The sequence below is a fragment of the Colias eurytheme genome, chromosome 5, assembly GCF_061535395.1.
Source record: "Colias eurytheme isolate Ceu_HAF_F1 chromosome 5, ilColEury1 Martin Lab GWU primary, whole genome shotgun sequence".
Classification (NCBI taxonomy): Eukaryota; Metazoa; Arthropoda; class Insecta; order Lepidoptera; family Pieridae; genus Colias; species Colias eurytheme.
In genome coordinates this window covers 5,998,423-6,025,715 of record NC_142984.1, presented here as the reverse complement: position 1 = coordinate 6,025,715, position 27,293 = coordinate 5,998,423, and the positions used below count along the sequence as shown (strand labels likewise).

At 33.1% G+C, this 27,293-nt stretch overlaps 2 protein-coding genes across 5 annotated transcripts in view; one reads left to right on the top strand and one right to left on the bottom strand.

Moving 5' to 3' along the window:
• LOC149908480 (lysosomal proton-coupled steroid conjugate and bile acid symporter SLC46A3-like) overlaps nucleotides 1-27,293 on the bottom strand; it is a 35,656-nt gene that overhangs the window by 6,478 nt on the left and 1,885 nt on the right. For 2 of the 4 annotated variants that reach the window (XM_090101961.1, XM_090101959.1), the window contains 5 exons: nucleotides 18,281-18,509; nucleotides 17,808-18,101; nucleotides 16,667-16,819; nucleotides 15,671-15,863; nucleotides 14,235-14,336 (listed from right to left, as the gene is read on the bottom strand). In XM_090101961.1, coding sequence (XP_089958087.1) covers nucleotides 14,235-14,336; nucleotides 15,671-15,863; nucleotides 16,667-16,819; nucleotides 17,808-18,101; nucleotides 18,281-18,509 — 971 coding nt within the window. Of the gene's footprint in view, nucleotides 1-14,234; nucleotides 14,337-15,670; nucleotides 15,864-16,666; nucleotides 16,820-17,807; nucleotides 18,102-18,280; nucleotides 18,510-18,755; nucleotides 19,045-27,059; nucleotides 27,202-27,293 lie in introns of those variants that run through there. The other 2 variants (XM_090101962.1, XM_090101960.1) reach the window with 2 other exon arrangements.
• Nucleotides 21,397-27,293, top strand: part of LOC149908476 (uncharacterized) — a 75,270-nt gene continuing 69,373 nt past the window's right edge. The window contains exons 1-2 of the mRNA XM_090101950.1: nucleotides 21,397-21,520; nucleotides 24,431-24,493. Coding sequence (XP_089958076.1) covers nucleotides 24,454-24,493 — 40 coding nt within the window. The 5' untranslated portion in view covers nucleotides 21,397-21,520; nucleotides 24,431-24,453. The remainder of the gene's footprint in view (nucleotides 21,521-24,430; nucleotides 24,494-27,293) is intronic.

The window sequence follows — 27,293 nt, the reverse complement described above, 5'->3', positions numbered from 1 at the left end:
TTGAGAAAGTTTAGTTTCTGTAAAATAATTTCCGCGGGCTGAATATTGACGCGATAGCAGCAGCAACTATAGATAGGTAAATAAAATTCATAGTGGTACCTAATTCTTACAGTCGCGGTGCAATCAATCAAGTCAAGAAAGATTTATATTATTATTATTACTATAGGCAGATCCTATGTTCGCTCCAGTAAATAATAATATCAATAATATGTAAACCGGTTGTGAATAGTACATATATATTATATTTACAATCTGTATTAGATAATCATACATAACATCTATACATAGGTATAACAAATTCGTACGAAAGTCAAAACTGTACTTACATTATCCTCTTCCCCCCGGACCTCGATACGGAATAGACGTGCCTCAGATTATTGCCAGTTTGTTTAAAATATTAAATTAATCATTTTAAGTTAAAAAATCCAAGTGAAAAAATAGGAGTGCATAAGTTGTGAGAAGTTATTCGGGCTATCGTCATTGACCTCCTTCTAGCCTGTGCGCCTGGTACCCGGCCGCTACGGTACGTGTTAAACTCCGCCCAATACCCCGCCCATCTGCTGCCTGCGCGTGCGCCGCCCTTACCGAAGCGAGCCAATCAAGCCCGCCCCGCTGCTTACTGTCTTACCAGTGGTTAGTGATAATTATCCAATAACTTTCTTTGATTGCTGTGCGCCTGGTATCGTGAGAATTTAGTCGGTGAAGTTGACGTTATTTTATCTATTTATTCTAACTATTTTTGAAAAACGAACTATGCAACGTACACCGCCAAAATCATCGGAAGGCGATTCAAGCGCTTCATCTGGTCCGAGGTCGAAGCGCCAGCGGCCCAGCAACTCACCCGTTCAATATATAGATAAACAGGATGAAATTTTGGCCATGGTTTCGAAGGTTCTATCTGAAATAGCCGAATTGCGTAAGTCGAATACCGAAATGAAGACATCATTAGAGTTCTTATCACAGCAGTATGATGAATTGACCGGTAAAATTAAGACCTTGCAAGACGAACAGAAATCAGATCGAGCGCAAATAAGATTTCTTGAAATTAAGATCGAAAGTTTGCATAGAAACGCTCGTTTAACTTGCGTGGAAATACGCAATGTTCCTGCTACTGAAAACGAAAAAAAAGATGATCTACTTCGTATGGTGCAAAGTCTTAACAACAACTTACAACTCAACATTGATTCTAGCCAAATTCGTGACATTTATCGATCGAAATCTAAGACTAATAATAAACCCATCACCGTAGAATTCAACAACATTTTATGTCGAGATCAATTCCTTACGACCGTGAAAAAATACAACAAAAATAATATTAACAACAGAATAAACTCGTCCCTACTTGGAATACCGGGACAGAAAGCTCAGGTATATATTTCCGAAAGTCTGATTCCCCAAACTAAACGATTGTATATGAAAACTAAGGATTTGGCTAAACACAAAAACTTCAAATACTGCTGGACTTCTCACGGATACGTTTATTTAAGACTTAATGATGGCAGTCCTCTTATTCGCATAAGCTCTGAAGATGACCTACTTAAGCTTAAAGCCGATTGACTATATACTGTTATAAATCGTAACTTATTAACACTTTTAAGTCCGTTAATTTTAATATCTATAATAATTAAGCCGAAACATTGTAACTATAATACGATCTTTTTGCTCATTTTTATTATTTTATTTATACTGTGTTCCATACTCTTATATTTGTTAATTAGCACTTACTATAAGAAATTATTTATTTTTATGTCTAAACATCATTCTAAGTGGTTTGAAATTGTTAATGTATTGATTTTAATGTCAAAGACTTTTTATAATTCGTTAAAAATGTCAATCTTTGACACACTAAACACTTCACACTTTAAACAAATACACAACATTTTTACAAGTAACATACAAATTATACATGCGTGTGGTTTGAATTCGTCAATGAAATATAAAATTATCTTAAAGCTTCAAAGAGTAAAGGTTTCCATTTCTTCACAATTTAATCATTTATTTAGTCTAATGTATTTATCACTTATTTTTACAATTTGTTACATGAGGTTCATTGCAACTTTCACATTTGTTGTCCTAGTCAAGTTATATTCTGCTCTGGTTTCTTTGAATATATCTACAAACACTAATATGTTTGTTAAGTCTATGATTTATAAGCCCAATAGTATTTTTTATTCAATCAATTTTAATGGCTAATACTCACTTAATCGAATTAAATTCTGATCTAGATAATTATAATGTCTCTAGAGCCCAAGTATGCAATATAGATCAAATTGTTGAAATTATTAACAAGCGAACATGTAAACTCACCATCCTGTCCCAGAATATTCGTAGTATTTCAAAAAACCTGCCGCAATTGGAAATATTCTTGAGGCAGTCAGTTATAGATATGGACGTCATTGTTCTTACAGAGTGTTGGTTGAAACATCTCGCAAGTGTACCGTCGTTACCTGGATACAACTCGTATGCCACACTAAATTGTAAATCGCAAAATGAAGGAGTAGTTGTATACTTACGTGACACTATAGCTGGTTGCTCTGTTTCAGAAAAAATATTACTTGATGCCAATGCTTTGCTTATTCAATTAAACTCCTGCACTATAATAATAGCTATTTACAGATCCCCGGCTTGTCGAAATATTGACAGATTCTTGGAGTCACTGAATAACCTTTTAGCAACGTTTACATCTTTTAAAAATGTCATTATCATGGGTGATATAAACATAAATATAACTGAGTGCAGCACTGATGCAAGAATGGATGATTACTTGAACATGATGTCAATGTATGGACTTTTACCTGCTCATAGGCTCCCGACACGTGGAAATAGCTCACTCGATCATGTTATCTTGAAATCGAACCTTCCATGTAACACCATCGTTGTTAATTCCTCAGTTACAGACCATTCTGCTGTAATTCTTTGGATGGAACACATAAAAATTAAAAAGAGTAATTCGATAGAGTTAGTGAAAATTGACTATCATATTGTTTCGAATGAAATAAAAAATAATAATTTCAATGATATACTACAGTTAACTGATGTAAACTTAGCTGCTGACGCTCTAATTAAATATCTACAAAAATTAATACAAACTAATGTCATATACAAAGTGATTTCAAGAAATTACGTTCCTCGGAAACCGTGGATAACACCGGGTCTTTTAAGATGTATAAGAAACAGGGACAAGATGCACCTGAAACTGAAACAACAGCCCAATAATCAGACTTTAAGAATCACTTACTCGCGATATAGAAATTTCTGTACCAATATTTTAAGAAAGGTTAAAAACGCTTATGAAAGAGCTGAACTAAACAAATGTAAGAGAAATGACAAACAAACCTGGAAACTCATTAAAAAATTTGCTAATATGACCCCAATTGAATGTGACAATCAGAAATTAATAAAATTTAATCAAACGCTGGATGATGTCAATAAATATTTTGCAAATATAGGTAAAACTATGGCTGAAAACTTAATTAAAGACTCCAATAACAATGACAACTTTAATCTTAATTCTAATAATCAACAAATTCCTTGTGCATCTATGGGTTTGAGAGACACGGATGTCTATGAAATGACTGAAATTTTCAACGGCCTTAAGAATAATTCTACAGGTTATGATAATATACCCTCAAACATATTTAAGCTGAATAAAGAGTACCTTGTTCCTGTCATGGTCCATATATGTAATCTGTCATTAAGATGCGGAGTATTTCCAGACGCTTTCAAAATTGCTTTGATTCGTCCTATTCATAAATCAGGAGACCAAGATCGAGTTGATAATTTTCGTCCAATAGCTATGCTGCCTATAATGTCGAAAATCCTAGAAAAAATTATTAACTCAAGGCTCTACGAGTTTTTACATAAGACTAATTTCTTCTCGATGCATCAATATGGTTTCCTGAGAGGCAAATCCACCAAAGACGCTATAGCTGATTTGACGAATCACATTATTAGTAATCTCGACAGCAAAAAAAAATGCATTGGTGTATTCCTGGACCTGGCTAAAGCCTTTGATACGGTTTCAATACCTATCCTTTTAATGAAACTTGAACGAGCTGGTGTTCGAGGATTACCATTGCAACTACTCGCAAGTTACCTAACAGACCGTAAACAGATGGTAAAGATTGGAAGTGAAGTAAGTTCAATGCATACCGTATCTTATGGTGTACCACAGGGTAGTGTGCTCGGTCCGACGTTGTTCCTCGTATACATAAACGAACTTTCCAATCTGACCCTATCTAACGGCCATGTTGTTTCATTTGCTGATGATACTGCCATCGTATTTAGTGGTAATGACTGGAACAGCACAAAAAAATCTGCAGAGGATGGACTGGCAATAGTTATGTCTTGGTTAAGTCAAAACATTTTAACCATCAATCTAAATAAAACAAAATACTTAACCTTCTCTTTGTACAAGTGTTCACAGCCGAAAGAACTCACTATAACATCACATACTTGTAAGACATTCAACCATCCACAAGAAAATAAATCGTGCCAGTGTAAGATATTAGAAAGTGCTCTTACCATCAAATACTTAGGTGTTCACTTAGATAACCAACTAACCTGGAAGTATCACATTCAAACTCTGGCATCACGCACTCGCAAACTAATGGTCATATTCAGGAAGCTTCGCGACATCGCTGACATAGATATCTTAAAAAAAGTATATTTTGCCATTGGTCAATCGATTCTAAGTTATTGTATTCAAGTATGGGGCGGAGCAGCAAAAACGCACATGCTCAAGATTGAAAGAGCGCAACGAGCAGTTCTCAAAGTAATGATGGCTAAGCCAATGCTCTACCCTACCTTAACACTTTACAATGATTGTAACCTCCTCTCTGTCAGGAAACTTTATATATTGGACTGTGTTCTAGGCACTCATAACTTGGCAGCTCGACATACAAATCATACTGAAAAAAGACGTAATGATAGAATCTTTAACTTACCTCTAGTTCATACTGTGTCAGCTAAGCGTTGTCCCGCCTATATGGGTCCTTTGCTCTATAATAAAGTAAATAAAATATTAAATATCCGCAACATGACATATTTTAACCTAAAAAATAAAACCACAAGCATGTTACTTACCCTATCATACGTAGAAACCGAAGAATTGCTAAAATTATGAACTAATAATGTGTAATAATGTTAATTGTGTAATAATATATTATTGTAATGTAATGTGTAATAATTTAATGTGTAAAATGTAATTTGTATAAATCTAACTTTTTTTTTTAAATCAAATGTATTAGGTATGTAAACCTTATCTATTACTATATTATGCACGCATCCTCGTACACACTCACACCTACACACACACACACACACACACACACACACACACACATACTCACGTTACTATCTTTACCTACGTTTTTACTCACGTTATAATGGCACTGTGTCATAGGAGTGGAAAGCGTCGATCGCCTATAGCACAGGTCTAGTACCTAGTTTAGGCGATCGTCGTGTCTCATGTATGTAAACTTTTTATAATGTGGGTCCAAATAAATATTTTTCATTTCATTTCATTTCATTTCATTGAATAGGTATTTTTTTATAATATACATGATATGTATATGTATATATATAATATATTCATAATCTGTATTACATAGTAATATGTAGTACATATCTATACATAAATATAGTTTTTAGAATTTTTGTACGTCTGTCTGTATGTATGTCTGGGCTCTAATTTTGGTGCAGATATAGCTTGAGACCTGAGAAAGGTCATAGGATGAGTTTTATCCCGTAAATAAAAAAAAACTGTCTGTGTTTGTCTGTTTGTTTGTACACGCTAATCTCCGGAACTACTGGACGGATTTGAATGAAAGTTATTTTGTTGTGTAGGTACTATTATATTATCCGGGAAATATAAAATAATAATTTATTTTGAAAACTGAAACACCTGATGCAGAACCGCAACAGACCACCTAAACTATAGATTCATTTGAGAAAGTTTATCCAGGCGAGTTTGGATATTATTATTTGTGTAAATTCTGTAAATTCGTTTCGGGAAAATCGGGAATGTTTTATAATATTATATATATATATATATATATATATATTATAGTATTACTATAGGTAGATTCCTATGTTTGCTCCAGTAAATAACCAATACAAGTTGTGAATAGTAACTACACATTATATATATTTACAATCTGTATTAGATAATAATATTACAATCACATAGGTATAAAAAAAAATTGTACGAAAGTAAAAACTGTACATTGAATATTTTTACGAATACCTACTTGGGGCGTGATTTTCAATCGATATAGGAGCCAAATTATAGAATTTTTGTCTGTTTGTCTGTATGTATGTCTGGCTCTCTAAGCTCTAACTTTGATACAGAGATAGCTTGAGACCTGAGAAAGGACATTGGATAGGTTTGTTCCCGTAAATCCTAAAAAAACTCTATGTGTCTGTTTGTTTGTACACGCCAATCTCCGGAACTATTGGACGGCTTTGAATGAAAGTTATTTTGTTGTGTAGGTATTATCTGGGCAATATAAATATACAAATTCGAAGATCTAGAATGTATGATGAGGGACCCTGAGATCACACTCTAACATTTATAGGAGTGACGTCAACAAAAATTGTTGCGTCTGATGGAAATTTTCTGTTGATTAAAAAAAATCAAAGATCTGGAACATCTGATATAGACCCATAAGAGCCCAGCTACACATTTATAAGAATGATTTTATTTTTAGAATAATTGCTGAGTCGAAAAATGTCGTACAATCTAATAGTCCATTGAATAAAAAGTTCTAGAGTGCGTGAGTTAGTAACGTAAGATGTTTCTTCGGAAACATGTCAAGAGTCCCTAGGTAATAAACATACTAAAACCCCGGGCCACTAGGAGGAGCCCCGGAGTGGGGGGAGGGGGAAAATGGGTCCATTTTTTTCATTTTTCGCTTAAATCTCAAAAACGGTACATGTTAGAGAAAAACTTTCAAGGAAAAGTTGAAAGGCCATAAAATTATCTACAAGTTGTACCTGAATCATTTTTTCCTATATCCTACCGTTTCTTAGTTATACGCAGTAAAACATGATTTTGGCTCAAACAATTTCCACATCAATCGATCAAAAAATATTTCTTTCTTCCAATAAACTCAAAAGTGCAACTTGTGACCGGTACCGATAGATTGCTCATAATTAGGTCTATCATTGATAAAAAAACCAGATTCCACCATGGAGGCCTTTAGGAGGTATTGAATTTTATTAGGGTAGTTACGACACATGAACTTTTTAACTAACTACCCTAATAAAATTCAATTCCCCGTAAACGCCTCCATGGTGGAATCTGGTATTTTTTATCAATGATAGACCTAATTATGAGCAATCTATCTGTACCGGTCACAAGTTGCACTTTTGAGCTTTTTGGAAGAAAAAAAATAAAAAGTTCATGTATTGTAACTACCCTGATAAAATTCAATTCCCCGTAAACGCCTCCGTGGTGGAATCTGGTATTTTTAGCAATGATAGACCTAATTATGAGCAATCTATCTGTACCGGTCACAAGTTGCACTTTTGAGTTTTTTGGAAGAAAAAAATAAAAAGATCAAGTTCAGTAACTCAAACTACCATAATATAATATTTTGACAATCGATTCCTCCTAAAGGCTTCCATGGAGGAATGTGTTTATTTTACCAATTATAGACCTAATTAAGAGCAATCTATCAGTACCGGTCACAAGTTGCACTTTTGAGTTTTTTGGAAGAAAGAAATATTTTTTGATCGATTGATGTGGAAATTGTTTGAGCCAAAATCATGTTTTACTGCGTATAACTAAGAAACGGTAGGATATAGGAAAAAATGATTCAGGTACAACTTGTAGATAATTTTATGGCCTTTCAATTTTTCCTTGAAAGTTTTTCTCTAACATGTACCGTTTTTGAGATTTAAGCGAAAAATGAAAAAATGGACCCATTTCCCCCCTCCCCCCACTCCGGGGCTCCTCCTAGTGGCCCGGGGTTTTAGTATGTTTATTACCTAGGGACTCTTGACATGTTTCCGAAGAAACATCTTACGTTACTAACTCATGCACTCTAGACCCCCCTTGGAGGGACTCATTCAATGGACTATAACCAAATTAATCAAAATAAAGTTCTGGAGGAATGTGTGTCGTCGACTGCGTATGTTTATTTAAAAATAGTATCTATACTCGCTATTTCGACAGACTTTTTTTACGGATTCGTGCTCTATACTGTTTCCCTAATATTGTTTTTTTTTATATATTACATACAGACAGTTTTTTTACTGTTTTATAATATGTATCGATTATCATTAATAATTATAAACAAATAATAATAAAAAGACATATTACATAATTTGTGATGATTTCAACTTCACTGTTTTATACAATTATTTTAGACAACATACCTACTAACTACCGAAAATACGCGTTGAACGAGCGAAGAATATTGTGTATAATTTAGCGTGCGATGAACTTTACGTACGTTGGATGAGCCGGGTGTATGAGGGTATTGTGAGGGCGCGCGGCATGGCGCGTAATGTGCGGGGCTTAATCGTAGAATTATCTGGCTTTATACGCACTCTTAACTTTTATTGAATAAACACGTACTACCATAAATAATTAAACGAACTGTTAGTAAAATTTATTACTAAACTGAGCTAAAAAATAAAAATAAATTCCTTCCTTGTATGGATGTTTTTGACAATATATATAACCGTTTCTACGAAAAATCTATTTTTTCATTCGTTGATCTCAAAAATAAAAATTCCAATCACCAGAACGACAGGAAATTTTAATAATTTATTTTTAATTGTGTTTTGCACAATTTTGTTAAATTACGACTGGATGAAAATTTTGTTCGTGGTCGTCGTCGTCGTTGGTAAGATGAACAAATCCTTATCAAAACATCATACGCTTAAGACAATAATTAGTATCGATAGCGGATTCTATTCCTTTGCGTTTTGACGTTTGTCTCAGCGCTCAGATCTTTCCTGTCTCACGCCGTAGTAACTAAACCGTTTAGACCGTGCAATAAAAATTAAATAAAAATAAACTCAACGCAACGAAGAAAAGTGCATAGAAAAAGGAAAAAATGTTGTGTGGTTTTATGAAACCACGGTAAAAGTGAAACTTAGGCACAAAATTATCGTATTTGTACGATAATGACTCCGAACACTGCTTTATACCTACTCGGCAGCCGACTGTCACGCGACATGCGCTACACAGACCAAAAAGTTTGAGACGATGTAATAAAAGTTTCACTAATTTTACAAACTTCCCGAAGATCTTTAAAAATAAATACCATTTTAAATATTTATAAAAATAAAAAAACAAAGTCATCGGGGCTGCCATACCATCATTATCATATCATATACAATTATATTTTTTTTATAATGGTACTTAATTTTAAAGATCGTCGGGAAGTTTGTAAAATTATTATTTATTCCTTTTCCTTCGTTGAGTTGGGTTTTTCTTTTTAATTTTTAAATTTTTAACTTCGGTTTCTTATTTTCATGTGATATTTTCAAGTGAGCGAGACCTATCTCTACCTCCATATTACATTCCTACATCATATGGATATCTATAAGTTTGTTGCTCCTTGACATCTTTTAAGTTGGGCCGTAACCGTGCACAAATTGTAATGGATCACAGTGGCAAAAGAAGTGGTATCTTTAGGAAAAAAAATTGCCAAGAGCCAGGCCTATGTGGCTTTGAGTAGAGTTCAAAATTTCCAGGGTGTGGCTATCCTCTCGCTCCCATATCCCCCTCTTCTTTCACAGACTTTCAACCCTTCTCTTTCCACACCTAGTAAATGGCAGAACCGATTTTGATGTAAACCATATTATCTAATTATACCTATATGTACACGTCATATCCTGTCGTTTGGTGCTCCATTTGGTTTATTTATCTAACCACTGTCACCCCTAAATGTAATAAACGGATGAACCGATTTCGATAAAACACGTTGCTCTTTTATATTTTGATATGCCGCTTGAGTATATTATTTGACCACATTCGATTATTGTTCATTCCCACTTTCACCGCTGTAATCTAATAAATGGATATACCGAATTGGATAAAAATATAACTTATATTTTTTCCCACATTCCTACTTTTACCTCTATATACCTAGGTATAATAAATGGATGAACCGATTTTGATACACTTTATCTAAGAACCAGCGTCGGAAAATATGCTGCCTAACACGCATCTAATTCGTATTACCTGTTAGCGAGCTACGGTGGCACAAACAGACAAACATAGCGGTCAAACACTTATCACCCATCTTTTTGATGGTTAAAAATGGTTAAAAGGGGTTAAAAATATAATACGACATAATTTAAAGGACATTTTATGTATAAAATTTACCTAGAAGTAAGCATAATTCTAATTTGACCCCTTCCCCCCCTACTACCTCAGCTTACCCCCCCACCCTTGGGGACTTTCGATATGATCACCTGGACATTTATAAGGAATAATTACTGTAGCGTATAACAGATAACTTACGTTTTATCGTACACTGTATAGTGTACAATAGAATGCCTTTGCAAATGTTCGCCGTGAATACTTAAATGGTCATAACTTTTTTTATTTACAAACCGATTAACATGAAATAAACACTTTCAATCGGATAAGCCGTTTCTGAGATTAGCGTGCACAAACATACAGACAAACAGACAAAAAAAATTATAACTACAGTTTTGGGTTTGAGATCGATTTAATAATAAGGTCCCTGCTATTTTTTTTACATATTTTCATTGTACAGACATCACTTTTCTAGAATTTTATTATAATATGTATTGAATATTGATTGACCACGCGCAAGGTTACTATAATTGCCACTACATCCTCACGCAAATCGTAAATTTTTATGAACATTGAATCTGTAAATAAAAAAAAATCAAAAGATAAGTGTACCTTATTTTAATAAAAAGCTACTAACAAATAAAGTTTTATCAAGAACTAAAGTGACCTTCTTTGGGCGTATAATATAGTCTTGTAAAAGTTATACATGATAAAAATAAAATTTCATCATTTTCTTATTTTGTCATAACTTTAACTAATTAAAAACATGAGTCTAACTATATAATTATAATAAACAATAAATATAAAAGCTACAACTTACCTTTTGTGGGAACGCAAGAAGGCGAAAATTAAAAAAAGCCGAAGATTTTTAAAAATGTAACCACAATTTTAAAAATCTTCGGCTTTTAAAAATGAACACAATCACTGTTATCTGCTATTACCCAAAGAGAATACAAATACTACGTCTATTACCTATATAACTGTAACTAACATCAAATAATAAACATCTACCCTCACTTATAAAAATTTAGTATATTCACATGAAATATAAGCGCACCTGAAATTTACTCTGGGAATATATGAATTATTTATTTAACTTTAAAAAAAAAAGCAAACTCACCGACATCATAATATTTACATTATGAATTTCCAAGGAGCGTTAATATTATGTAAATTGATTTAATTTTAATGAAATCTCATAGATGGCGCTGTTTTAAATTTGTCTTTATACTACTAAGATTCATTATACTGTTTCTCTGCCAAAATTACTTAAATGATGTAGTTTTTATAGTGTAAAGGTAGACAATAGCATGGCTTACTCAAAAACAACATTTAAACATGAGTCTTTATATTGTACGCTGTCGTAGTACACGGAATACGTAAGAAAAATAAAGGTTCACAGCTCCTCCCCCGAAGGTGATAGCATGATAATATGTATATAACAGCCTGACCCGACCTGTTAGTAATATTCATGCAAAATTTGAAGTAAATCCGTGCAGTACTTTCTGAGATTAGCCTGGACAAACATACAGACAAACAGACAAACAGACAAACCGACAAACAGACAAACAGACAAAAATTCTAAAAACTATGTTTTTGGCTTCTATATCGATTATAGATCATGGATTATGTATTCTTTTAAAAAAATATTCAATGTACAGTTTTGACTTTCCTACGATTTTATTATATGTATAGATAAATATATAAAAGTAACTTTTTATTCATTTAATAAAACATATGTGACAGAACTTATGACCAGACTAGGTATAGTAAAGTTTAATATAAGTTTAATTTTAAAACAAGATTTCTATATAAAAAAAATGTTGTGTGGTTTTATGAAACCACGGTAAAAGTGAAACTGTTCGAACGGTTCCGAACACTGCTTTGTGTAGCGCATGTCGCGTGACGGTCGGACGGTACGGACGGTATACCTACTCGGCAGCCGCGATACACGCGACATGCGCTACACAGACCAAAAAGTTTGAGACGATGTAATAAAAGATTCACTTTAAAATCTTTTTGAATTATTTTAACACAGTTAATACAGATAACTCATTTTCTATGCATTTATATGTATGTTTTATGTAAATTATATTTGTATACAAATATATTTTTTTTTACCTAAAATAATGAACCTAAGGTATCATTATTGAAAATTACGATCTAGCCTTTTACTATAGGCTAATGAGTAATATAAATCTAACTTTTCCGTGTTGTCAAGGAGCTGGATAGCCTCGACGTTCACATGATGGTGAAGTCTGCGTTCGTGAGCTTCGGCTTTTTTTTTTTAATTATGTCCGTGACGAGATCTTCTTTAAGGTCCCGATGTAGGTCGTCATTTCTAATGTACCAGGGAGCATTCACGATCTCTCTCAGTACCATAAGTCCACAAAGGCATAAGGACTTGTAGACAAGAGTAATTTGTTTTGCTTTGAAAGTGAAGAATGCTTGCCAATTAGCCAGTACATAGCCTTATTACAAATAAAATACAAAAATACTATAAAAAAAGATCTTTTTTTATAGATCCATGAGGAGAACCATAACAAAGTTTTAATTGTATATTGAATTCGATTTTTCCTGTATTTTTTTTTGTGAGCTTAATTGTGTTTTAGTTAAAGTAGAGTAAATCTTAGTTAAATCTGGGATAGTGATCAAAAATCAAAATTATTCCAGACTGTAATATGTATAATGAACACGAATGATTCTTATAGAAGAACCAGAATATACTTGCTTTCGTAAGTTCAAGTAAGTTAAATAAAGGAGGCGAAACGGAATAAATTGGGCAGGTAAGTATGACTTACTTTAATATCCTGTCATTATTTTATGCCGCAACATAATAATTTTATCTTAAACATAATATTCTTAAAAGCCCGTTTATTATGAAATTTCGATTTGTGGTCAGGTATGAAGTTTTAATTTTATTTCTTCTTAAAAAAATTAAAAAGATGCCTACATTGACCATCTTAACTTTTAAATGAATTGTTTAAAATAATAATGTATTTACATAATATTTCATATGTAGGTATGTACTTAATTTGTTACAAGCTCGCGCGTTGTTTCTGATGAATGTTTTATTTAAATAAATGTCCTTACTTCACAATAGAGAGCCCTCTCTCTGTCATTGTATTATTAATTCAATTTATATCTTACTAGCGACCCGCCCCGGCTTCGCACGGGTGCAATGCTGATACTAAATACACTACAGAAAAATTGTGAACGTTGTATAGGTATAAAAATATAGCGGCCCGCTCTGGCCTCCGGCATCGCACGGGTATAAAATACATAGCCGGGCGGCCGCAAACGCTACGTCCTGCAATTTTTAAATCTGTAATATCTTCGAAAATATTCACTTAAATCATACGGTGTAAAGGGCCATATAGATCTATATTAAATGAACAATGTATCCATGGTATTTAATTGGTTAAGGATTAATGCTGTATTGGTTAAAATCGCTTCGAAAATTAGCCATTATTTGTCGTAAAAAGCAAATGACAAAAAAAAGTTATTGTGGGTTATCCATAAGAGATAGACATATACCATCGCGGACTTTTCTGTAGACCTTTTCAATGTGTATAATACTTAGTACCTACATTATTTTGATAAAACTCGTAGGGTTCAGCCTGCGTTTGCAATGTAAGCGGAATAAATGTAATTTTTTACGACAACACATTAGAAACCTCAAAAATAACAGTACTTCTCCACTACTTAATGGATCTTATTATACATAATATAAACCTTCCTCTTGAATCACTCTATCTATTAAAAAAAACCGCATCAAAATCCGTTGCGTAGTTTCAAAGATTTAAGCGTACAAAGGGACATAGGGACATAGGGACAGGGAAAGCGACTTTGTTTTATACTATGTAGTGATTAGAGTAGTATCTATAATTTGGATTAATAATAATATGTGGATAATTTATTATTCTAAATTATAGAGAAATATTGAACTTACCGAAAAAGCTTACAATATTTCTGTAAGCCAGAAACGAGCCAAAAAGTATGTCGTCCCAGTTGAACTTGAACCTGTAGTACATGTACGAGAGTAACACCTCCGCTGTTGAAATCAATTATATTTATTTATTATCATACACGATATTACATACAAATACATACGAAAAATCATATGAAGTCATTACATGTAACAAAAAAGGTCACATGTTATAAATATGTCCAATATACATATTCTAAAACATACACAGAAAATATTGTAATCTAATATTATATTATAAAGGCGAAAGTTTGTAAGGATGTATGGATGTATGGATGTTTGTAACTTTTTCACGTAAAAACTACTGAACCGATTACAATGAAATTTAGCACACATATAGAGGGTAACTTGGATTAACACATAGGATAGTTTTTATCCCGGAAATCCCACGGGAACGGGAACTATGCGGGTTTTCCTTTGCAAACGCGGGCGAAGCCGCGGGCGGAAATCTAGTATTGTAATAACTTTATAGCACAACAAGAATGTATCTGCTGTGTTAATTGTTTAATACATAATAGGATAAAATTATGCTATGAATTGAATTTTCAATCGCCCAATACTTGTAAGGGTGCTTTTCCACCAAAAATGTGCGAGGATGTGTAGCGAGGAAAATTTTTGTAAATAACCAATAGTATCCCTTCAAACGCTAAACGATTCAAACTATAAATGAAGCCATATGATTGAATATTTACAAACACATCCTCGCGAATTATTATAAATAATAATAAAAATCGTTTATTTGTTTCAAAACACAGTGTACAATCATTTTAGAATACACTAGTCCCCACACTAGGATCCCCTGTGTTGTGGGAAACTAGTCTCTTCCTATGTTACAGAAGTATTTTTAGTTTCTAAAAATTAAAAGCTATACATTGCAGTGTAAGAAATATAACAAAAAACGAAAAACGAAAATAAAATATTTAACAAACTCCAGTGTATGTGTGAGCGAGTGTGCGTGCAAAGAAAGGAATTATTGGAGGAAAAGTACCAAGGAGGTGGTTATTAAATTTAATTAATAGGTAATCTAAGGCCCTTCGCTCATGGAGCTACTCAAAAATGACTGAACTAATCAGTAATTACGATTACAAACCAGTTACAAATTGTATCTCGCATACAACGCTACTCAAGTTATAAGGTTTCAGTCACTTGTCAATGTTTGCTCGTTCATTTTTATCATAAAAAACAAAGAAACTCGGGAAACCAGTAGCGTGGAGACCGACACGACGCGTCGCGCGTGATTTGTTGCTAACGCGTTACTCACCAGTTAGTAACTAGTCGCGTCGTGTGCGAATCTCCATAGAACACGTATGGGCTGTGAGTTGTGACGCTCAGGCAACTCGTTAGTAATTTGAGTTTGTGACTAGTTCTTTTTGAGTAGCTCCATGAGCGAAGGGCCTTACCTGACAACATCATTCTATCTCCAAGTGTCACAACCAGCATCAACAATATGATCATTCTCTTATGGCCATCCCTTTTCCTTACTAAACAGTGGATGGCATTAAATGGTAGTCGCCAGTTTAGTACCGATACTTTGTTGTCAACGTTAACATTCACGTCCTTTACTGATACTATCACGTAGATTAGGGAAGATACCTGTAAGAGGGTAGCATATAGTTAAGACTAATCATCTATACTAATAAAGCTGAAGAGTTTGTTTGTTTGAACGCGCTTATCTTGGGAACTACTGGTCCGATTTTATGGTAGATAGCCCATTTATCGACGAAGGCTATAGGCTATATATCATCACGCTAAGACCAACAGGGGCGGAGCACTGCGGGTAAAACCGCGGAGCACAACTAGTATTTAATACATATAGAAATTAAGGCCAAGGTTGAGAGTTCTCGTCCCGGAGGCCAACACGTTTCAGGAATGAGTTATAGTTTAGTCAGGACAACTCTTAATCATTATTAATATTGATATGCTCTTACTTTGATTATTCAAAGAAAAAAAAATTAAGTAAGTACATAAAATAAATAAATAAAAATTACTTTTTTTAAATGGTGATTGATATTACATTTCATAAACTTTAAAAGAATATTAATATAAAATCAAGATTTAAAATCAATTTAAAATAATATGTAACAATATTGTCATTGGATTTTAAAAAATTGCCATCTAGTGGAAAAGATCTGAACTCGTAGACGCTAAAGTCTAGCTAGACCAAGTCTAGACTTTATACACAAGACCTAGACAAGAATTTGATAAATATTTTAAATGTTGCAAGGCTGTTTTTTATGTTTATGTGAAGAGGAAAATGTAATGACTGACGAATATTTAATAGCAATAGATATTCATAATAATAAGTAGTTAAAAGTATAATATTATTTTTATTGCAGTTCACCGTTACACTATATTTTATCTACCGCATGAATATCTTAGCCATACAGATACATTACCTGTAAGAACAGTACTAAAGGGAAGACTCCATAGAAGCCCAATTGCCGATACAGCAAGGGCCCGCTAACTGAACCAAGTACGTGAGCTATTTGAATAGCAGCGCGGTGGGTGCCCATCGTGCTTGTGACGTCACGGCCCGTTGCATGACATAACTGAAATATGTACAAACATCATTGATTTTGGTTAAATGTTAAATTAAGATAATAAATGGGAAGAAATTTTGTCCACCTACACGTCTGTTACCTATAATTATTGTCCAATACGGATTGTACTTATCGGTATTACGCGACAACGAGCAAATCCTCGACGGGAAAGTTAATTTCCGCATAATTTGGGGTAAAAATGAAAAGTAGTTAGGAAAATGAGCAGATATCACGATGGGAGAGTTCGTGATAGCCGTGTCGTTTTCCAGATTGCAGTAAAGGGAAAAGTTTTAAATACTGTGTGACCAAAAATATTTAAACTCAAACTCAAACTCAAACATTTATTTATTCAATTAGACTTCTTCTAGAAGCACTTTTGATACGTCATTAAGTACATATTTTTAACATTTACTACCGATTCGGAAAGCAGTATCTACGGAGAAGAATCGGCAAGAAACTCCATAGTTGCTCTTTTTAATCATGTCAGATTTACAATTTTACAAATTACATATGTAATATCATAATATATTATCATAGCTAATATGCCAAAGAACTGTCCTGTTGTTTTTATATACATACTTATATAATTTTATATAATTTATTATATAATTTTTATATACCATTTAAATACTGTGTAATGAGTTATTTTTATAAAACATACTATTTACAAAAATTAAATAAGACAATACGGTACCGAATAATATATATTTTTTTCAAAATTAAAGCTCTCTCCAGATACTTCACCAGAATACATAATATGATATTCCGTATTTACTTAGGCACTAATTGGCAATTAACTAGCTACTATGTTCCTAATTATAAATTAAACACCGATTACACGAGCTTCACATCAATATAAACGAACGCCAAGTAAACACGGAAAGTCATATAAGACGTCTATAAATATTTAAGAATTTTAATAAATTGAAATGTCTCTCTCTTATGAATCTTCATGTCATTGAAATGAACTTTTAACTCTATTTAACATTATACTCACATCACCTATATGACTGAAGGACGCAGCTAACAAGAGTCCGAAATTTCCACCAAGTGACATGGGTATTTGAACAGCATACAGAACTTGTACTGTGGAAGCTCCAGGGAATGTCAACATTAGCAAGACAGCGGTCGACATGATCGACATTCCAACTAATGGCATGATGAGTAAAGGTTTTCGTCGACCGCTGCAGTCGCTCCATGGACCAACGAAAAGAAGCACCACCGTTGAAATTAGAGATCCTATGAAACTTCGACTAACATTTACACTTGATACAACCACCTGGCTCGCCACCTGAAACCGGCATACGTTATTTTTTGTATTAATCAAAAGCCGTAAATTTCTATTTTTATATTAAGTATCCAGCAACAACGCATATTTCTCTAGCAAGTAGTATTAGTATCTATTTTAGTTTATTTGAAGATAAAAATAAAGTCTTCAAAAACCATAGCTATATTTAGAACGATAATTACCTCGGCTGCTCTAAATTCGTCACCCACGCCCTTACTGCAAATATCCACAGGTTTTTGTAAGTCGACAGTACAGGCAGTTCGTAAGTAGAAGTTTTGTAAAGAAGTCTGGCCCAGGTTGATTGCTATCATGGCACCAACCAACGCTGGCTCGAGAATTGGCCTCCATTTCTCTGAAGATTTGTCTGCAGGTGCATTGCTGCTCTCTCTGTTGATATTTCGAGTAGAAGGGCTGGAATAAACGAAACCAACTTAATATTCTCTAGCAGTAATGACGATAGATAATCTCCAATTTTTAATCGCTACAAATGAGATAATATTAGTTAAGATTACCGCAGACAGATATTAAGAGGTTGTAAACAATATGGTATCAATGACACTTGAAATATAATATTTAGTTTGGGAATTTATACATTAATTCCTTGTAACTAGTTAGTACAATTAGATAATTGTAAAAAAATATTTTAGCTTCACACACCTTAATTTATCTAATTCATGTATATCCGTGCTGTCCCCCATTATAACGATACCTTACACGTGCAATCCAATTCACACCAGATAATTAAACTGCATGTTTGTACACATAAATAAAGCAAGATTCACATCACATCAGGTTAGTCCAGGCGTGTGTTCCGTAACGAGATATTTCCACTAATGTCAAAACGATAAGATAATATTGGTGTTTGCATATCGGAAACAATGAGACTAACTAAATAGAGATATGTGAACTTGGCTGTAGAAATGCAACATTAGATTCAATGGATAACGCTAAGGGTATCGCTCGGTTAAAGGTTATTTGAGCCAATTTAGCGGTTCGCGCCAATTGACGGTCGAATAAGCAATGAATGGTGGCTTGTGTGGGCAGCAGTTATTGCTAATAAGTGTCATTATTTGCAAACTAAATTCACATTATTGACTAACAAAGTCTAATAAATATAGAAATTATTAATATTGTCTATTTAATTTGTTTTCTGATTTCATTCCAGACACATGATATAGCATTGTATTTCTCTAAGTATAGATACTAATACCTATAAGAATAATTAGTTTCGGGGCAGCATATATAGTTTAATGCGATAAGAAAGTCGGTCAGCAAGTTTTAACGTAATCACCTGTAAATGATTACAATCACTATTATCTTTCATTTGTGAAGTCGTCACAATGCTTCAGGCGATTCTACGTGAGTGATATCACATAGTAGCTTGATGCATCGGTAGAGCTCACTTGTTACTTACGTCACTTGTTTTATTAATTAAAATAATATATACGTGTTATAATAGGTAGACCTGTTACTTGAGACCTTGCAATTGTAACAAGGCACATATAAAATTATATGAGTAACGCATATAAAATTATATGAGTAATTATACGAATAATATATGGAAATGTATATTTGCCAAATATGCATTTCCATATATTACAAACAATATTTGAAATAATATGAATCAGTCAAGGATAAATTTTTATATTATTTTTAATTTTCCTCACTATAATTTTGTTATCAGTTACAGATAATTATCAACTTTCCGAAAATATAATTGTTTATAACGCCTTATCAGAACTTTACTCATAATGTTTAACTACTTCTGGATTTGGATTTTTGTACCCGTAAATGAAAAAAGTGTCTTGACTGTAAAACGTATGTCAGGTCAGCTAGAATATATTCGTAACGTTACAGTATAGTGTGGGTATGAAAAAATAGGCTCTAGAACGAGATGAGTTAACACTTTACATGTTATCAATTTCAAGAGAGTTAACGCTTATTGGTATCAATTTCTTTGCAAGTCATCCATTACTCTTACATAATAAACAAACAGTTTCCTGCACTTGATTGAACCGATATACAGCAAAGTAAGGAAGAATGATGCAGCTCTATAAGCTCGTAGTTGCGAAAGAATTGAAAAAGTTTTGTTTATTTAAATGAATCTCAGGAATTTATGGGCTCCTGGTTCGGATTGAACTAATATTTTTATGTAAGACTAGATCCATTTAATGAGGACAGGATACATAGCAACGCATCTCCGGCTGCTATTACGCTATTACATACAAACAAAGTTTTAGATTTAAAGGATATGCAACCATTCACCAATCTGTGTAGGTGTAATAACTGTGTCGATGCTATCATGACCTAATTCTTACCGGAGTACATTCTACTTTAAAACAAAAAGGTGTTAGGTATATAAAACATCGTGATAAACATTGAACATGCTCCCATGTTTCATGGTCTATAATAATCTTGTAATCGTTTTATTATTGCGACTAATGATAAGATTTTTATGTATTTTTATTTCTAAAATCAAATATCTAAATATTAAGTAATAAATAATACTAATGGATAATGAATTCACGTGGGATCAAAATCAATTTATTTATTAATTTTGAATCGTGAATCGTGAAGCAAGAGGTAGAAAATTGGTTTCGATGCAAACGCCCTAGAGACACTGCAACGTTCGTGCTCCACATTTCTATACGCACTTGAATTATTCCACTTAATAACGACAGACGTGCTGTGAATTGTAAAATTCTCTGTCGCAAGCCCACTCTCTCTTTGACAACGAGAATAATATACATACCATGAAAATCAATTACTTGCAAGTTGTGGTAATTAATAATAAGTCATACAGTCAACGAACGACATTGTAAATTGCTCATCGGGTTTGAATAGCAGCCTACATACTACACCTTTGCAGTATTTTCACGGCCGCTCTGTGCCAGGTCTAAAATAAGACAGTTGAGAATCTTGTTCGGTGGCCCACACGCGTCAGTACTATTACGCGTCTATTACGTGTGTAATTATCTCATCTTTGATCTTAAGATGTTACGCGATTTTGTAATAAATCTCCATACCGGCTTATGCTGATAAGCATTAGTGTACCGAGAAAAATTCAGTGCCAAATCAAAAGATCAAACGACGTTTGCTATAAAATTAAATTGAATTTAACTCAGGCCTTGATACGTTAGCGAACGAATTACTCTTTATAATTACTGATATCTAAAAACCGGGTTTTAATTAATGTATTTTAGCAACCGGCGCTACAGTTCTTTCATTTAGAAGGCAATTGTAACGTAAATTCCTAGTTTTTAGTTGAAAAAGTTAGTGTTTCTTGCAGTGAGTTCTTAGTTCAGTCGAGCTGAAATATTCGTTGTAAGAGACGATTTTGAATCAATTTTTTGTGTGTGTATTTGTGAACTGGATTGTAACGGATTTGGCGGGGTTTTCTATAACACTATTCAAAAATAAAGGTCAGGATATTTTTATACACTTTCGTATACGTTCAATAGTCATTTCATTCATTACTAATCACAAGCATCATTAGTATAGGCACAGACTAATAATAATATACTACGTATAGGTATCGAAATAATAAAAACACATGGGTTTTATACGTTTTTTAAGGGTTTTTATTATAATTTTAAAATTTCAACATCACATTTCATTGAAACCTAGAATTAATGAACCATATTAATTAATCACATTTTTCACATTGCGCCTCTACTTAATTTTAATGCAAATGCACTTGGCTTGTTTATTAAATAAATAAAACGATATTTATATAAAATTAACGGAAAACAATTGAAACATCATAAAGCCATAATTGCAAGTTTAAATTGAAATTATGACACCACTGAGCTAACAAAGCGGTGAAATATTAATATACTTGCATTGTATTATTTTGAAACAATAATCATAATGTATTGCCAATATTTTTCATCGCAATTGTCTGGCTACAATTAAGTCTCGGTACATGACGTGGGGTAGCATTTACATAGAATAATAAACATTGTAATTAGTCTCCTTATGAGGGTACTAGCTGGCCTTGACGATCTCTAATATGTAAGTAGTTAGACATAATTATACCGATTTGGAAAATTCTACAGTACGATTGACGGATATAGTTACTTCATTTTTATTAAGTATAATGATAAAAATATTTTTTTTTTTTTACTTTTTGTTGAGCTCTTATAAAAATATATTTCATAATAAATTATAATATGTAACATTTTTATGATTTTTATCCAAATTCCAATTTCCTAAGTACTTTACTTTAAATGCGAAAGTGAATTTTTTATATTTGTTTATAATTTATATAATATGGTCAAAGTATATAACGATTTTTTGATACAATTTTTGTATCTATAGATGCGTTGGCTATAACTGTTAAGTACTCTGTGCCTATAGGGTGGAGGCTAGAGAGTGACATAACTGCAGTGAAACAACTCCTTCCCCTGAGAAATTCTTATTTGACTGCAGGCGAAACCGCGTCATAAAAGCAAGTGTGTAAAAAATATCAAAATATTATATCGGTTAAATATTAACACATATATATGTATTAAATATTAATAAATTATACTGATAATACAATTAGAACAAAATTATTTTTTTCAAAGAGTATTCCAATTTCAAAAAATTATCGAAATTATAGCTTCGAACCTGGTAAAATATCCATCGTACAAAGTTACAAACAGCATCATGATAAATATGGTCATGGTTTATGAAGGCTTAGTCTAAGTACAATTTACAATAACCATGAAAGAAAATGAAAACGCTTATCTATATTTAGACGTTTTTCTACGTTTCCGCATCGAGAGAGGAAGTAGACTCTTCCGTTCTGTAGTCAATGGCGTGACGTCATCGCATCGATCCCGCGCCCTACTGTCAATGTGCTCAGACTAGGACATAATATAGAAACTCTTAAGTGTGCACACACCTAAATAAAAAAAAATACTTTCTATTTCTTTTTCCATCTAAAAAATATACTCGAGAATAAAAGTACAAAATTTAAAGAATCAATGAAAGGTAGGATTATAATACATGGCAACATTAAAGAATTATAGCTATACTACCACTACTCGTATAGGTTTCGTATTTAGTGATTGCCCCATGAAATGAAATTAAGGCGCATGCGTGAAAAACATGGCGCCGTCGACCTCACTGCAGGGTAGAGCAGGGGCGTACTAGAGCTGTAGGGACATAGAAAATAATAAAATAAAAATGAAAGTTATCACATATTATGTGAGTGCACAAAACCTAAATAGAGATATGCCTACATCATTTTTACGTACATAAGTTAAAATTAAGTTCAACACGAATATGAATTATTTACAAAATAAATAAATTGAAAGCTGAAATCAAAGATTCGATCTAGTGCTTCAATCATTTACTTATAAAAACCATGTACTGCGGCTATTTTTATTTATTAAAAAAATTTCTGTAATTTATTCAAATGATGATATTTTCAGAAATAAGTAAATGCCATTAACTGAAAAATAACCAAAAAAATGTTGTGTGCTTTTATGAAACCTCGGTAAAAGTGAAACTGTTCGAACGTTTCCGAACACTGCTTTATAGTTTATACCTACTCGGCAGCCGACCGTCACGCGACATGCGCTACACAGACCAAAAAGTTTGAGACGATGTAATAAAAGTTTCACTTTAATAATAAAATGACTCATAGTTAAAAAAGAAAAAACACATAACTGGTAATAAAAATGTTGTGTGGTTAAAACCACATTTTATTTCATAAATGAAACCACGGTAAAAGTGAAACTAAGGCACAAAATTATCGGCTTTGTACGATAATTATTATCGTACGGTTCGACCGTCACGCGACATGCGCTACACAGACCAAAAAGTTTGAGACGATGTAATAAAAGTTTCACTTTAAAACAATCACAATGTTTTTAAATAATCCCTGATTAGGGATTAGCTATTCTCTTCGAAATATCTCTAAAGAGGTCAAAACAGCGCTAAATACGGCCCTGTGCGTTATTTGCATTCGCCAGTGTTCGGAGGTTCTCGCGCATTTCCGTAGCTCGCCTTCCATCCCTTGTAGAGATGGCTCTACAAAGTTACGGAAAACCTTTTGATCATTATTCCATTTATACAATACTATTAACTATTTTTAAGTGAAAATATGTTTATATAGTTCGGTAGGATAAGTGTATCGATAAACAGTTATATGAAATTCTATTCAGTGTCTGTGATAGTTAACTGTTGTGCTCGCATAGTACATTGGCGTAGAGCGATTATAAGGTAAGGGATGTTACGGCTTCGCTTGGCACATAAAGTTCGATCGTACTATAAAACTTTATAATATAGAAACTCAGGATGTGAACGTGATTATAAATTATGAAACGTTTATTTGGTTTCAGATTAAACGCCATGAAAGCCGTGGATGACGACGATGACTGAAAAAGAAGTAAATAGGATGCTGGGTAAGTATTAAAGCCTTTTGTTTTGTGTTCATGACCTGATTTCTAAAAATGTGGGCAGTGTAGGTATATTTATATTATGATACATATATAGTCATATCTGCTTACATTGTAGCGATTTGCTACCATACGCGAATAAAAATTAAATTGAAGTAAATCTATATATATAAAACTCAAAGGTGACTGATATAGTGATCTATCATTAACGCACAGCCCAAACCACTGGACGTATCGGGCTGAAATTTGGCATGCAGGTAGATGTTAGGACGTAGGCATCCGCTAAGAAAGGATTTCCCGAAATTCTTGCGGGAACGGGGAAAAACGGGGATGCACTTACAAAGTCGTGGGCGGAAGTTAGTTCACTATAAAATCTTTTCGACCTACGAGATTTTATTGAAAATTACGATAATCTAAAAACGAGTGATTGAAAAGAGAAATTGTTGGAATCGATGTTAGATTTTTATGAAATAAATAATCTGCAACTTAGTACTTACAGAATAACATGAAAATTTTAATTAATTTAATTTCAATTCATTTAACTAATTTTAAACATCACGCCCGATATGAAAAATTTATAAAAATTTTAAGACGCACGACAAACACTTCGAATCAGTTGGATAAAAATAGATTCAGACGGAATGCGTAAATGCAATATACTGGTATGTGAATGTATGTGAGTTTCTAATCCACATAGCTACTCCATACAAATAAACAGAATTCAATACAAAATTTAATACAAATAAACAGATTCAGATGAAACATCTTTAGAATTAGTTCCATATAAAAGATATATCTATATTAAAGTAATGAAGCATTTAATTAAAATGTCAGGAACGCCGCAACTGCGGATGTCACGAACGTTTTCTCTTTCCGAGAGTCGAGACCAAATTCGATCCGTGAATGAAATTATTTAAGTGTTAATTTTCACTGTTTGAACATTTTAATTTATGTCTATACGTATTTGTTATGAAATGAATCTTGAAATAACTTGTCATACTAAAACTATAACGTCCCGAAACTGTGCCCGAAACTAATTGAGCAGCCAATATGCAAAAATATTTAAGTATGTATCTACATACCTACTTACTACTTTTCTCTTTCTAAAAGTCTACTAACGCATAGCGATAAAATTTATATAAATTTCCTCTCAATCAAAATCCTATTCACTTGATAAAATTAAAATTATAGGTAGGTAATCAAATAAATAAAGTGCAGTCTGTTTTATTAACTCGTAACTACTTTCTTATTTATGGACTTCTAACTAAAGATACATTTTTTTTATTTGAATACTACTAAGTAATATTCTTCTATACCTAATATACAAATGAATCGCAAAATATGTTGGTAAGCGCATAACTTGAGAATGGCTGAACCGATTTAGTTAATATTCTTTTTATAATATTCCTTGAAGTTTATGGAGAGAAAACGTAAATATGTAGGTACGCTATTCGTTCGAAATCGCTGCTGGTAAATCCCAATACATAGTTCAATTATTATTATATTTTTTTCATGAACTGCACATTAGTTATAAGAAAAACCCATTATAATGTTCATTATTTTAGACACGCGTCAAAATAAGAACCAACTGGAACCAACCATTTCGGTAGTCATTTAAATTTTTTATGAGTGACGCAAACAATGTTTCTAAGAGGTTGCTAAGAGGTTTTGCCTGCAAATATGTACCACGGGCGAAGCCGGGGCGGACCGCTAGTCTTCTTATATATAAAAATGAATCGCAAAATGTGTTGGTAAGCGCATAACTCGAGAACGGCTGAACCGATTTCGATAATTCTTTTTTTATTATATTCCTTGAAGTACGAGGATGGTTCTTATGTAGAGAAAACGTAAATATTATGTACCACGGGCGAAGCCGGGGCGGACGGCTAGTTACATATACAGGGTGTCCCTCTATTGGTATACTAAGCGCGAAGGGACTTGTAGTTTTCCATACACTGATCGCGTAAAAAAATACTTAAACAACAAAATTACGGCAAAAATTTTTTGCTAAATTTTTCCTGAAAATCCATGTTTTCTTCTCTAGCTTCGCACAGCCGGCATATACCGCTTTGCTAATGTGAGCATTTTGTCTATGAAAACATAATCTTAAACGATAGCCCACGTGCTGGTGGCAAATTTGGGCGGGTTGCTTATTATGGGTGTACACATAGAGTTTTAAAAATTCATCTATTTGAAAAAAAGATGCGTCTGGAATTTTATAAATATTTTTTACGAACTCAGCGTATGCAAAACTATAACCTCCTTTGAGCTTAGTATACTAACAATGGGACACCCTGTATATCCATCTAGCCAACCAACCGAGTGATTAACTATTAAGCTGTTTATGATATTTATTTTACGTTACATGCAAGCAAATAATATAACAAGTTTTATTTGCATGCGAACAGATATTTATTAGCACACAATAATTTATCATCGTATTGCAAATATTAACTTAAGTCTTTATAAACTCTAACTTAAAGAATGTATTTGCTTCTTAATTTGAATACTTATGTATCAACAAAATTTAAAAAATTAAAAAGTCTTTACCTATCTAGTATCCACTAGGTACTTATTGATAACTCTTCATTTTAGACGGTCTATCACGGATCACGGACGATGCCCTTATAGACTCTAATATTATAGTCACGAGGTGTAGGACGTACCTAAGTACTTTCCTTTGATTACAATTGGATTGTTCTAATCCTGGTACCGTTGCACGTATATTAAAAGGGCCCATATAATACAGCGGTTAATTAAAATTAATCCTTCCAACTGTATTGATCGCATAACTGCGAATGTTAGA